The 13,984-nt window shown below is 41.9% G+C and overlaps 2 protein-coding genes across 9 annotated transcripts in view; one reads left to right on the top strand and one right to left on the bottom strand.

The window, feature by feature from the left end:
- NEDD4L (NEDD4 like E3 ubiquitin protein ligase) overlaps positions 1-13,984 on the bottom strand; it is a 425,802-nt gene that overhangs the window by 192,190 nt on the left and 219,628 nt on the right. Inside the window, exon 1 of one of the 8 annotated variants that reach the window (XM_039544802.1) lies at positions 1,765-1,786. The exons of the other annotated variants lie outside the window; for them this stretch is intronic. The gene's annotated coding sequence lies outside the window, so the exon portion shown is untranslated. Of the gene's footprint in view, positions 1-1,764; positions 1,787-13,984 lie in introns of those variants that run through there. 8 annotated transcript variants of the gene reach the window in all.
- Positions 12,904-13,431, top strand: LOC120408176 (60S ribosomal protein L18a-like). The gene has a single exon (XM_039544815.1). It carries the CDS (start codon positions 12,904-12,906, stop codon positions 13,429-13,431), a length of 528 nt encoding a protein of 175 aa, XP_039400749.1.

Raw genomic sequence — 13,984 nt, 5'->3', positions numbered from 1 at the left:
CTTTTCACTAACTGAAAAGTAATTAACTAACTAAACTACTTGATAGTATCACTATGGCTCGCGAGTAAATTTACACCACACAAGAAGTTTAATTTACCTTTGAAAATGAAATATCACAGTAGGATGAAGAAAAGAAAAAATAAATACTCCACACTGTGCAGGTCATTATATCAATAGCTGAACTGCTGAAAATGTAATTAAATTCATACTAATCACCATGGTTTAAATGAGATTAAAGCATCACATTAATAACAAAAAATGTATCTAATTCAATGGAACTGTAGATTGTTTAATGCATAACATTTACTATCTAATATTTACTGTCACAATAACCTAATAAAAATGCAGAGTGTACCAGACACTAATTGAAAATCAGGCTATTTTGTTAGACTTAGTAAAATGTTGCCGGCTGGGGAGGAGGGCAATGTCCAGCCATACCAAATGCACCTCTCGGCCTCTGGCCTCCCACAAGGCCTAAATATCCTTCACACTATCTTGCTTTCATTGTCTCCGACCTACCACCACTGGCTGAATTTCTAGCTCACTCTGTTCAACCACTGGGGGTGGGGTGTAAGGAATGGCATTGAAAGATTATCATGGCTATTAAAAATTCAAAGACAGATTCTGACCTTGCTCATACCAACATAAATCTGGAAGAGCAAATCTATTCAATTTTATAGAATTAGCCCTTGTATAAAAGAGATCATAATTAGGCTCTCAGATTTCCGGCTGTGTTGTATAATAAAAAAATTTGAGAGGGCTGCTCATTAATCAATCTGGCATTCGGAGTATACATGTAAATTAAGCATGACATGTCAATGGAAGGGGCCAGCTTGTCATATCTGAAGTTTCAGCTTCAAGTGTACTCTTTCTAAAGGATTTCTCTCTTTGGTCACTTTACCTTCGATTCCCCTCACATAGAGCAAGGCTCTGCACTTCAGAAATATGCATCTCAAGACTTCCTGTGCAACACATCAGGTAAAGGTTCTATCCAGAAAAGAATAGAAATAGAACATACTGGCCCAACAGCAGGGATGGCCAGACCCTAATTGGCATATACATTTACATACTGTACAAAAAGCAACAACCAACCATGTCAGCTTGCACTTCTAAACATGAACGTTAACAGGTGAATAGAAACTGCGAACTGCAATAAAAGCAAGACTGCATTATACTAACAGAGCCATTAGAAAGAACAATTTGACTTTAGCCTGTGCACCATTTGTTTTTAAATATTAATGAAATGATATTACAAATATTTAACAGCTTTTTTTGTCTTTGATTGCTTCAAGTTAAGTCCATTGCGCAACCACGATTTCATGTAACTTCAAGTTATTTACTTCCCTACTAACCTATGCACCTGAGCTGTCATTTCTATACAATTTTTATAGATCCAATCAATTCAGGGGAAAACGTAAACAGACACTCCATAGACACCGAATGATTATACATTCACTCAAGAAAAATCGTGTCAGTAACCAACTCCTAGAATTCCAATCAATAGCAGAGATTATACCAGCCACCTATGTACAGCAAAGTGTGAAATTAAGAGACTCAGATACATAGTGTCATTGCAAGACTGAGAAGCAATAGGAAACATATGCTTTGTGACTACTCTGTGATTAAGCTATTTTGGAATTCAGTCCTGCAAGAAAAGTACAAACATTTTGGAATGTTACCCACTCCTCCCTTTCTCTCAGCCCATGTTCTCCCTAACTGAATTATCACCTTCGTTTTAAGAGGGGAAAAAAATCTGTTACTAACCTAACCTTTCTGTAACTGTTGCACATGTCCATTCCAATATATGTGTGTGCATGCCCTGAGCACAGTTGCTGGAAATTTTTTCCCTTAATGGTACCTGTTGGGTTGGCGCTAATGCCCTCTGATGCCACGCGTTCACAATGTCAGTTTAAGGGGCCCTGCCGACCCCGCACCTTATTATTGACTGACTCCATAAAAGGGGATGGAGGACAGGATTGGGAATGGACATATGCAATATATCTTGAACAACAATTACAGAAAGGTTAGTAACTATTCTTTCTTCTTCGCACATGTCCATTCCAATGTAGGTGATTCACAAAGAGGTTTCACAGGAGGTGGGCTTGGAGTTCAAGAACAAGCTGACTGCAAGACTGCGTGGCTGAAGTTGGCATCTCTAGCCTTTTGGGCGATGGCATAGCGTGCTGAGAACATGTGCACCAAGGACCACGTTGCTGCCCTGCAGATGTCCTGAATAGGAACTTGCTCTAGAAAAACAGTCAAAAAGGCCTGTGATCTTGTGGAATGAACAGTCAGGTTAGCCAGAGGCAGGATGCCATACATGAGGTAATCCAAGACAAAATCCTCTGGGCGGAGATGGGAAAGGCCTTCATTCTCTGTTATCGCTATGAACAGCTGAGTCAATCTACAGAACAGTTTACTCCTTTGTATATAGAAAGCTAAAGCCTGTCTAACATCCAAGGAGCGTAGGCACCGTTCCTCTGTTCGCATACAGTTTTGGGTAGAATACTGGCAGAAGGATTGCTTGACTGCAGTGGAATTGTGAGACCACCTTTGGGAGGAAAGTTTGGTGTGAACGCTGCTGTACCTTATCCTTGAAAAAGCTTGTATATAGGGGGCACGGATCGCCAAAACCCTTCCGGCCAAAGCGATGGCCACTAAGGCGGCCACTTTTCAGGAGAGGTGCAACAGCAAGCATTGCTAGCAGCTCAAAGGGTGGACCCATACATTTGGACAGGACAAGGTTTAGATCCCAGGGAGGAATCGGTTCTTTTAGCTGGGGAGTGTACTCTCTCCAGGCCTTTAAGAAAATGGATAACTATCTTGTATGAAACACTTGGCCACTAGGTCAATGGGAACCAGCACCCATGGAAAGGTCATTTTGGAACCCATGGAGGTTTCCCCCAGGCCAGGGCACGATCTCAAGATGTCACACTCTGTGGCCTTGGATAGTAGGGCATCTCCAGTACCACGCCACGAGACCCCTGACCCGGACTTTGGTGCTGAGCCCTGGCACCGAGCCTCAGGGAGAAATCCTGTGAGTCTCGGTCAAGACAAGAAGGAGGGATGGAGGCTCCTCAGCCAGTCATAGCCTCTTCCTCTTCCCCAGATGAGGTGGTGGTGGCAGCATGTGTCCCCCCCACCTCAAGATGACAACAAGGCTTACCAGGACTTATTAAGGCAGGTGTGTATGCATCATAATACAGCCTGTATTTTTAAACCACACGCCCTGGTTCATTCAGTGCACAGGAGAAATCACCAAGTATGCAAATTAACTGGAGGATATTCTCTCATGTCACAATGTGACTGCTTAGTTAGCATAGGACAGTAAATGTAGCACTGTGTACAGAGTGGGGAGGGGAGGGGGAGAAAAATCAGACTTTTCCAGTGTTCCAATTTTCCTATTGTTTGTCAGGAAACTAATCACATGCAAACACAAAATGTGCATTTGAGATCAATCCCCACACGCTAATTAGTGGCTGAAATTTATTTCAAATTCCCCAAGGTATGTTTACAAAAAGGAGTTGGGGGGAAGGGGGTGACAGAGTGAGACACTGGGATACAGACACCATGAAACTGAAAATTCTGGCACAACCTTAACAATGGTATTGCTACTGTGAGACCAAAATGTTAAACTTAGGGCTTGGCTACACTTTCAGCGCAGCGCAGGCAGCAAGGTGAAACACAAACAGCGCCTCTGCAGCGCTGCGGCGGCAGCGCCAGCAGCGTCAGTCCAAGCAGCAGCGCGGCGCTGAGCCCAGCGCCTGTCGCTATTCCCCACAGGCTGGAGGAGCTGGACTGGGAGGAGTTTCCTTTCCCTGGGGGCTTTGCACACACGCTAGCGCCAGCGCGGCCAGCGCTGAGCTGCTGCCAGCAGCGCTGAAAATGCAAGTGTAGCCAAAGCCTTAGAGGAATGTTGAGGATGTTAAGTAATCTGACTGGTAAATTTACAAGTGTTAGGTCTCTAGTAATACTCTGCTCATACGAATTTAAATCAGCCTTTAAAAAAAAAAAAGTTTTATGCCACTTCTTCGCCCACCCTCCAACCCCACTTTCTATGGTAATAGGAATCACCACACTGATGTACTTTTAAAAAAGAAAACACTGAATATATAAATGAGTATGATTAAATTCCAGTGCTGTTCTTCAGGCCAGTAATTCCTCACAACTGATATGCCTGAGAAAATGTTCTTTTATGCACTTCAAATATTATTTCTCAAAATAAACCACCACTACACATTAAATCAAGCATTCTTGCTAGTATACCAGCATAACTGAGCATGTTGATACATCTCTCAGAATAGTATTCAGTACTTGGCAAGCACTGATGCAGATCCACCAAGCAGCAGCTCTCAACCTGTCCAGACTACTGCACCCCTTTCAGGAGTCTGATTTGTCTTGCGTACCCCAAGTTTCACCTCACTTAAAAACTACTTGCTTACAAAATCAGAGAGAAAAAAACAGAATGTCACAGCACACTATTACTGACAAATTGCAGCATACTATTACTGAAAAATTGCTGAAATTTATAATATATGGTATAATATACCATATATTATAAAATAAATCAATTGGAATATAAATATTGTACTTACATTGCAGTGCATAGCATATAGAGCAGTATAAACAAGTAATTGTCTGTATGAAAGTTTAGTTTGTGCTCACTTCGCCAGTGCTTTTTAAGTAGCCTGTTGTAAAACTAGGCAAATATCTAGATGAGTTGATGGATACTCTGGCAGACCTCTGTGTATCCCACTGCACCTGAGGAAGCACTTGCAAAAATCAAGCATTTGTTGAACAGACAGTTTTGCACCTAATTGGTCATCACATGTACTTAGAAAAAATAGAGTTTAAGGCCAGCAGGGACCACCAGATCATCTGACCACTTGGGTATAACAGGCCACCAATACAACCCAGCACCCGCACTCTAAACCCAACAACCCAAATTAGACCAAAGTAATACAAACCCATGGAGACTAAACTAGCATATGCCTCAGGGAAACCAAGCTACACCAGTGCCAGAGACCCCTGCAATGCAAGGAAATGATTAAATGAGATATACCCAAGTGACCTGTACCCGCACAATGCAGAGGAAAGTGAAAGCGCCCAAGGTCACTGCTAATCTGACCTGGTGGAAAACTCCTTCCAGACTTCACATACGGCACTCAGACCGTGAGCAGGAAGCAGCCAGCCCAGCACCTGATAGAATGCTCAGTGCCACGTCCAGGGATAAAAGTAACTTAAAGGACGTACTGGTACGCCGGAGTCCTGAGCGGGGCGTGGTCTCAACCGGAAGAGGCGGGGCCTTTCAAGATTTAAAGGCCTTGGGGCTCCCTTTAAATCACCCCGAAGCCACCAGCTGCAGGGGCTCAGCTGTGGGGCTCAGGGGCAAATTAAAGGCCCCAGGGCGCTGGCCGCCATGGAGCTCTGGGCTCTTTAAATTACCACGGAAGCCCTTAAAGGGCAGCAGGGCTCGGGCTAGGGCTGGGGTAGCGGAGGCAGGGCTCCAGAGGCGATTTAAAGGGCCCGGAGCTCCAGCCGCTTCATCTAATTTCCAGCCTGAATTTGTTCATGGACAGTTGATATTCATTTGTTCTTGTATGGGGGTTGGGGGTGGAGGGGTAAAGGGTGGCGGGGCATGGCTATTTTCACCCAGGGAAAGATACAAAATGGATTCACTGAAGTTTTAAACATAGCAGAAGCAATCTTTTCTCTTTTAGAAGATTTTAATAAGTTCAGTAACAACTTTTTTGATTACACACTAATCTTCTAGGTCATGCATGGGACATTTCATAGATACAAAAAGTAATAAAAAGCAAGGGATCAACCTGATGAGGTTCAACAAGGACAAGTGCAGAGTCCTGCACTTAAGACGGAAGAATCCCATTCACTGCTACAGACTAGGGACCGAATGGCTAGGAAGCAGTTCTGCAGAAAAGGACCTAGGGGTTACAGTGGACGAGAAGCTGGATATGAGTCAGTGTACCCTTGTTGCCAAGAAGGCTAATGGCATTTTGGGCTGTATAAGTAGGGGCATTGCCAGCAGATCGAGGGATGTGATCATTCCCCTTTATTCGACACTGGTGAGGCCTCATCTGGAGTACTGTGTCCAGTTTTGGGCCCCACACTACAAGAAGGATGTGGAAAAATTGGAAAGAGTCCAGCGGAGGGCAACAAAAATGATTAGGGGGCTGGAGCACATGACTCATGAGGAGAGGCTGAGGGAACTGGGATTGTTTAGTCTGCAGAAGAGAAGAATGAGGGAGGATTTGATAGCTGCTTTCAACTACCTGAAAGGGGGTTCTAAAGAGGATGGATCTAGACTGTTCTCAGTGGTGGTAGATGACAGAACAAGGAGTAATGGTCTCAAGTTGCAGTGGGGGAGGTTTAGAGGTTGGATATTAGGAAAAACTTTTTCACTCAGAGAGTGGTGAAACACTGGAATGGGTTACCTAGGAGGTGGTGCAAGCTCCTTCCTTAGAGGTTTTTAAGGTCAGGCTTGACAAAGCCCTGGCTGGGATGATTTAGTTGGGAATTGGTCCTGCTTTGAGCAGGGGGTTGGACTAGATGACCTCCTGAGGTCCCTTCCAACCCTGATATTCTATGATAAGTTTATATGAGTACAAATTAAATTTGCACCATTTTCTCCAGTCAATTACCAAGTGATGGTTATTAAATGTCTTGTCATTGTTTTTGTTAGATTTTGTACTTTTCCAAGGAAAACTTTATTAAAAAAACTAAGTACAGTGAGGGACATAATCCACAAGACTTGAAATCTCATGAGTTATTTCAGCCACTCCCTAACAAATTCATAGCAGAGTGTACATGAAAAGCACAGCCTATGCAACCCCAGGCCAACAACTGGATGAGGGGAAAAACAAACAAAGAAAAAGACCCTGAAGAGGCAACTAACTGTCAGTTTGAGAAAGCAGTTGCTGGATCAGCATGCAGAAGCGATTAAATGGTGATGTCACTTGTTGGATCAGCCTGGCTGAAGTGTTTAAGTAACACATGTATGCAAAAATACACCATTTTCAGCCTGGGGTCTGGGTATAAAACATATGGAACGTCAAACTATTATTTTTCCTTCATCTGACTAATCTCAAACATGTAGCCTTATAAACACAGGACATTTATTAGAAATCCAGTTAAAGTTACTTCAAATAAAATATGCTGAGAAGCAGCAATTATATTCTACAGTGAGTGTATATATCCATTAAAAATCTCTCCTCTGATCAGGTGTGTCATTTCTCTTTGTGCTTTGTAGCTGGAACAGTGCTTAATCTGTGCCAGGGCTGAGCCCTGGCACCTCTACGCTTGGCAGCTCAACCACAGCACCTCTGAGCTTGCTGCATCAGTCATGAAAGCTTAAAAAAAAAATTGCTTAAGCCCCAGCATTACAAATTAAGCACTGAGCTGGAGACCCTTAAAGATGAGGCAACATCCTTGAGAAACAGCAAGAACAGAAGTACATACATGGGCAGCCTATATATATTCTTAGTGAATTTTTTACACAATGTTTTTAAAATTAGTATTTAAAATCTTTCTAATCTTCAGAGGGACTCTTCAGGAGGGGTGAAATCAAATGCCGTATTTCAGTGGTTCTCAAATTGTGGTACATAAGCTGTAGTCAGGTGGTATAGTTGAGTTTAAATTTTATAATATCAGACTAAGAATCCATTCTAACTAGATTGCTTAAGAGTTACAGAAGTCCTATACCACATAAATTTCCAGGTTGAGATGCAGTATACTGTCAGAATTATTGCCCTACATTGCAACAGTATCAAGAACCATTGACCATGGTTGGTCTGGCCATATAATAATTTTTTTAAGCCTCAGCCAATTGGTGTTTAGTTATGTACATCAGATCTTTTGGTGAGATCTAAAGTATTAGAACCAATCTTCGAAACCTATCAAAACAAAACCATGTACTATGTATAATTTGCATGTCGTCACAGCCTCCACCTCCAAATACCTGATGCCTCTTTCAAACACAACAGATGAAATCCTGGTCCCACTGAAGTCAATGGGGGGGTCAGGATTTCACCCCATAGCTCCATTCTGCAGCCAAAGCATTTTAGTTCTCAAATTCTGGGCTATATTTGTTCCTGAAGGGAGGAAGACATACTCCACAGTAGTATCTGCAGCAGGGCCGGCTCCAGGCACCAGTTCAGCAAGCAGGTGCTTGGGGAGGCATGTCAGGCTCTTCGATGGCAAGTCAGCAGTGGATCCCTCGGTCCCTCTCGGTGGGAAGGACCTGCATCTCATTGTTCCAAGTTGGATCTATGCTGTGCATCAAAATGAAGGCTGCAGACAGAAATCGGTGAGTTGGTGGGCTGAGCCCGTTTCTGCACCGGTGGCCAGAAAGGAAAGACAAGCTTTTCCGCAATACTCTGTGGAAGTATTCAGATAGCTGCTCCAATTAATGTAGCGCTAAGAACTTTGGGATATGCCCCAGGGGGCCTTTCACCTCACACAATGGAGTACAATGATAGTGTGGATGCAGTAACTTGAGTAGGGCTTTGCAGTGTGTGCACTCTTACCTCAATTAGGGCAACTCTAATGGTCACATGCAAGCATCAATCACTCCTGTTTGAACTAAAGAAATACTCTAAAAGTACCCTCACAATACCCGAGGGACACGTAAGCAAGTATCTCGATTTTAATAGATTCTTTATTAAAGTTACTTGCTCAAAGCCACACGAGTGGCAAATGTAATCAATTAAAGCTCTTTAAGCACATTTCTCAAAGTGGTGGTTTTGTCACAGAATAACTGCATGTTTTTATTTAGAGAATTGACAAGAGTTACTGTTGAGAAATAAGAACTGATCTTGGCAACAAGTATTATAAAGTGCCATTTCTGCCAAACATAATGCTAACATTTGGTGCAGCTCATCATTCCAAGTTGGATCCATTTAAAATTGTACATGATTCTTTCTGAAGTTCTTTAAAAACTGAGCCAGATATCTGCAGGCTGGAATAAAATACTTCTGGAGGCTTAACTATCCTGGTCAGATAGAGACTGATCATTGACACTTCACAAGTTTCCTGATAACTACCTCTTACCAGTTTTGGTAAGGTTGGTGATGGTCCCATGGAATGACCTGATGCTCTTATCTGTCAACCAATGCTCTGATCCGACAGTCTCTCCAAGCAACTAGACCCTTGCTCCCATGCATAACCCCACTTACTTTATCTGGATCTTCTGGATGCTCAGCACTTATCAATTGGACTGCTTGTTTAGTTGCCTAAAATGCGAACATAGGCGCCTAACTTTAAATAACCAGTTTTTTTAAAAGCTTATTCCAAATACCCTTTTTGGTTATCTAAAAATAACCTAACTAATGAAAATTAGTCAGGCACCTTCTAGTCACCAAGAGCTTATGTAACTGCAATGTAAAGAATTGTCTAATTACAGTCATAGTTACTGGAAACCCTGCCACATCATTTGAGAAATCTGTCATAGAATCATTGGAACATACTGAACTACTCATTCGAACATATAGTGTGTAGGACCAAATGTGATTAAAGGTACCTGGGAGCTGAAGAACAAAGTATAAATGAAATGTTTGTACAAATAAAGGGGTATGAGTGGGGTTTTTGTGCTTTTGTTTTTTGTTCTGGTTTTTTATTTGGTTGTTTTAAAGAATAAATCAGTTGTGCTGTAATTTATTCTCATCTGATTTATTTTTTTAAAATGAGTTCAGTCAATTTATTCCATGGATACTGTATTTTTTAATATCAGTATTTAGAGCGCCGATTCATACATACAGTTATTCTGTGACAAAACCACCACTAGCAAGCACATATTGCACTAAACAAATAGGAAAAAAGGTGTTGAGCCCATTTGTTTTTCACAGGATTGACTGTCTCCCTATCACTGGGTTTTATTTAATCAAATGAGAATTTCAGAAGTGACTGCAATTCTTATTTAGCATTAATAAAACTCCCCCCAAGTGTATTACCAGGAAAACACCGTTGTTATCCTCACATAAAACCCTGTGATAGTCTGTACTCTTCCAAACCAATCCGCATTCATTTAACAATACTTTCTGTTACCTTGAAAATTAATGTGAAATAGGATTCTTCTGCAGAGCATTAGCTACACTATGTCAGCACCTGAGGCACATTCACTCATCTCAGACAACTGTCTTGATCCACATCCATTCTTCTATACTGATGCACCTTTTGGATTCTACGCTCAACTTCCACCTCTGAAGTCACTGCCCTGCCCTTAAGTGCAGTGCGCACCCTAACTGCCACAGAAACATCTGTGCCCCTTGATTTCCTCTTACAGCTTCTTAATCATCATCACCCCTCTGTCCAACAGAAGCCATGTTCTTTCTCTCTCCTATGCTGCTTAAACTGCACCTGAAATACTATAAAATGAAGAGATGATGGCAAATAATGAGCATACCATGGATGATTCAGTAATTAAAGTTAGCCTGGGACTCCGGAAACCAGAGTTCAATTCTCTGCTTCCCCACAAACTTCCCAGGTGATCTGGGGCATGTAATTTCTCGCTGTGCCTCAGCTCCCCATCTATTATTATGCCCATTTTACACTTTCCTACCTCACAGATGTGTTTTGAGGATAAATACATTAAAGACCATGAAGCATTCCAATACCACAGTAATGGGGGCCAGATAAGTACACTGGAAATTCCTAGATTATAGCACAAAAGAGCAGTTGGCTTGAATGACTAATGTGACTTCCAATAAGGAAGACAAATGACCTTTTCATGACTCAGGTGGAAAAATAATTTTAGATGGGGGTGGAGAAAAGGTACCCTGTAAATTTGTAGTTCAGCAGGAACAAGGAAGTTAATTTCATCTAATAATTCAATCTGATAAAAGCATACATTACATACACTTGCCATTCTTTCATACTGTTTTGCTGCAATCTGTAGTAAAGAATGGGATATAAACGTAATTTCACAACAGCATAAGAGTGTTGACTTACAAGTTAAAATATTTTGCTTTGCAAAGTCCTCTGATGGAGATGTCCACATGACAATTATAAGTCAGCTGACAGCTTCTAAATGATTTCTAACTCTCAGTTCAGGATAGTCCAGGCATCACTTTGTCATTTTCTAAAAACGATATGTTTTAGGGTTTAGCCGTTCTCTCCGTCTTTCTCCTAGGGTTTCTTCAGAGAGGTTTGCCTTTCTTTGAACTTTGCCTGCTCTGGAGAGAAAACATGATCTACCCTTGGTGCATACATGCTGCTCTCAGCTTCTTGATGTCTCCAGCCACACCCAGACAGCCTCCTACTTTTGTTTACAAGCTCAGCAACTATTCTTCAGCAAATCAGATGCCCTTTACCATTGCTTAGCATTCTCCAACATGTTTCTCTCAATGCATTTTACTATACACTTTAACCACCACCACCTACAAAGGGACAATAATAGTGTTGATATTTCTTAAAACAGACAGTGACAATTTTTTCATTCTTGACATCCAACTAAAATTGGTACTTTTTTTTTTAAAATAAAAAAAGAACAGTGTTTTATCACATTCTCTTCTGTTATGGTATCTTCATATTGTGTTACTACCACCACCAGAGGGATAATTTTTGGGCTCTTATTAGCCAAAAGTTTACTCCGCTTGTCACCACATTATTATACATTACTTGGAATAACAGAATTTAATGATTTCTTAAAGTAAATGCTCATGAAACGATTCTAGTAGTTAACCGTGCTTAACCTCATTGTAGTTTTATTGCTAATAAAGGCATTCTCTGCCCAAGGACGGAAAATTGAATTGCAACAAATTTTAATACAAGCATGAAATAATTTTAGGATAAAGGTAGATTAGAAAAATATTTCAATTCAAGTTCTCTGTACCGGAGCAGAGGCACTCACCTTATGGATAATCCTGAAACAAACTACAGAAGAAATGTAAAGAGAGTGTGCAAGCCTCTGCTTTTGTACAAAGGGGAGAGGGAGAGATTTTTCTCCTTGAGTTATACATTATATCTTTACTTGACAGTAGTATTGATGCTTACAGGTTTGCTGTGTAAAAGTTTAATCAAAAGTCTATTGACATAAACAGCATTTATTCAATGAACAAGGGGGCGGATTTAAAATTAGATGCTTTTTTGTTGTTGTATAGGGAGGAGCGGAATTTGTAGGAACCATGACATGCATTCAGTTATTAGCATAGCATAGTGGTGGCAGAGGGTGAAAGGGTGTGGATTAGTTGTAAAATGTCTGCAGGCAGGATCCTTGCACACAATATCCCAAGTGGATCAACAAAGGCTAATCTCATCTATCCTGAAGTTATTTACACAAACCCAAAGAGAATGTCAAAGCGTGCTCAGATTAACAGCACTTTGCATCTTCTAACAAGAGTCCTTTGAGCAGGAACAAACAGAATCCTGTTTAAGAATAGTGTGCAAATGAAACTGTTAGGAGCCTAATTCAGCAAGGGAGCCTAATTGGAGGGTCGCGCTGAGGCTCCAGGAGAGGCGGAGGCAAGAGCTTCTCTGAGCCCGGTCAAATGCCTTTTGCCTCAAGAAGGCCCTGCCAGAACATACTCAGTTATTTTCTGTTTATTACAGTTTTGTCAACTCTCACGATATTTGGCATTTTTTCTTGAAGCTATACAATCTCAAGAGAATGTCAGCTTTCATTTAGAAAGGTCCTGCGGGTTGTGGAGGAAAGTGGAAAATTATGAACCCCTGAGGGTACGTCTACATAGGTGCTGGGAGCACTGTTACACAGCCTGGGTTGACACACTCATGCTAGCATACTAAAAATAGCAATGTAGACACTCAGGCTCTGATGATTAGGGAGGGACAAGCCTGAATGTCAAAGAAACATCTACAACAGCTGTTGTTAGCATGCTAGCTGGAGCGCAAGCGTCCCTTCCTTTTCTGGGTGGCAGCGAGCGAGGCAGCACTATGAAGGTGTCGGGCACCCTGAGGGTGTACAAAGTTGTTGGGCGATGCCTTCCTACTCCTAAATGTCCAACACCACCCCTGTGTCGGATGCGTATCTTTGCTCCTAATCATGTTGTTGCCAAGTCCCGTTTCTGGTACTCTGTGTCTCAGCTGAAGATGATGAAGTCTTCTAGGGAAATTGCGTACTGTGGACAGGTATGTGAAAAGTCCCCTTTGCGGGTGAAAAACTTTGGTATCTGGCTACACTATGATTCTCGTAGTGGAACCCACAACATGTACAGGGAATACAGAGACTTGACAACTGCTGGTGCTGTTACACAGTGCTACCGTGATATGGGTGCCCGCCATCGTGCTTGTTCTCACTCTATTCAGATCATGAAGGTTGAGGCGATTGCTGCTAGCAAGTGCCGTAGACCTGCAGTCAAGCAATGCCATGTTTCAAAAATCAAGTTCTCTCTGCCACACAGAGTTCTGCGTCGTCAGCACAAACCGTGCTTCACCACCAAGAGACCAAATACATTCTTCTAAATGCAAGAACATTCTGTTTGCTCTGTGTTACAATAAAATTCTTAGGGTGGTGGTGGTGGTGGGGCGGGGAACTAGCCTGCATCTGTCAACATAGGCTGTGAGATTCACTCCCACCAGCCATCAAGATGTACCCGAAAAGGCTCAGAAGCCAGAAGGGGGGAAAAAACAGAACCCTCAACAATTTATTTAAAATCTCATGATTGCTGGGACTCTATTCATGATAGCTAACATATGGGGATAGGCAATGGAGTTATTACATTTGTCATGAAACAGTTTACATAGTATCAACCTCATGTTATCTTATTCCACTTATAACAAACGGAAGAGGAGGAGTGTGCAGGCACATGTGAGAGAGCAGTAAGACTTATGTCCCCAGAATGGCTTTTTTCAGTTCATTAAAAAACTGCAGCCACCTACCCCCAAAATAAAATTTAGTATCACTTGTGATCCAAGTACTTACATGCCAGGCCCCTCTTATGAAAGGGAATGTCATGTTTCAAAACAGTACTATTATTTCAAAGGAAACTGAGATCTTGAGGATGACTGCATTGCT

This window comes from Mauremys reevesii, linkage group 6 (assembly GCF_016161935.1).
Source record: "Mauremys reevesii isolate NIE-2019 linkage group 6, ASM1616193v1, whole genome shotgun sequence".
Lineage (NCBI taxonomy): Eukaryota > Metazoa > Chordata > Testudines > Geoemydidae > Mauremys > Mauremys reevesii.
Note: the sequence above shows the minus strand (reverse complement) of the source record. Positions and strands in the feature narration are given on the sequence as shown.

Coding starts and splice junctions, on each gene's coding strand:
- LOC120408176 (XM_039544815.1), top strand. CDS start 12,904: ATGAAGGTGTCGGGCACCCTGAGGGTGTACAAAGTTGTTGGGCGATGC.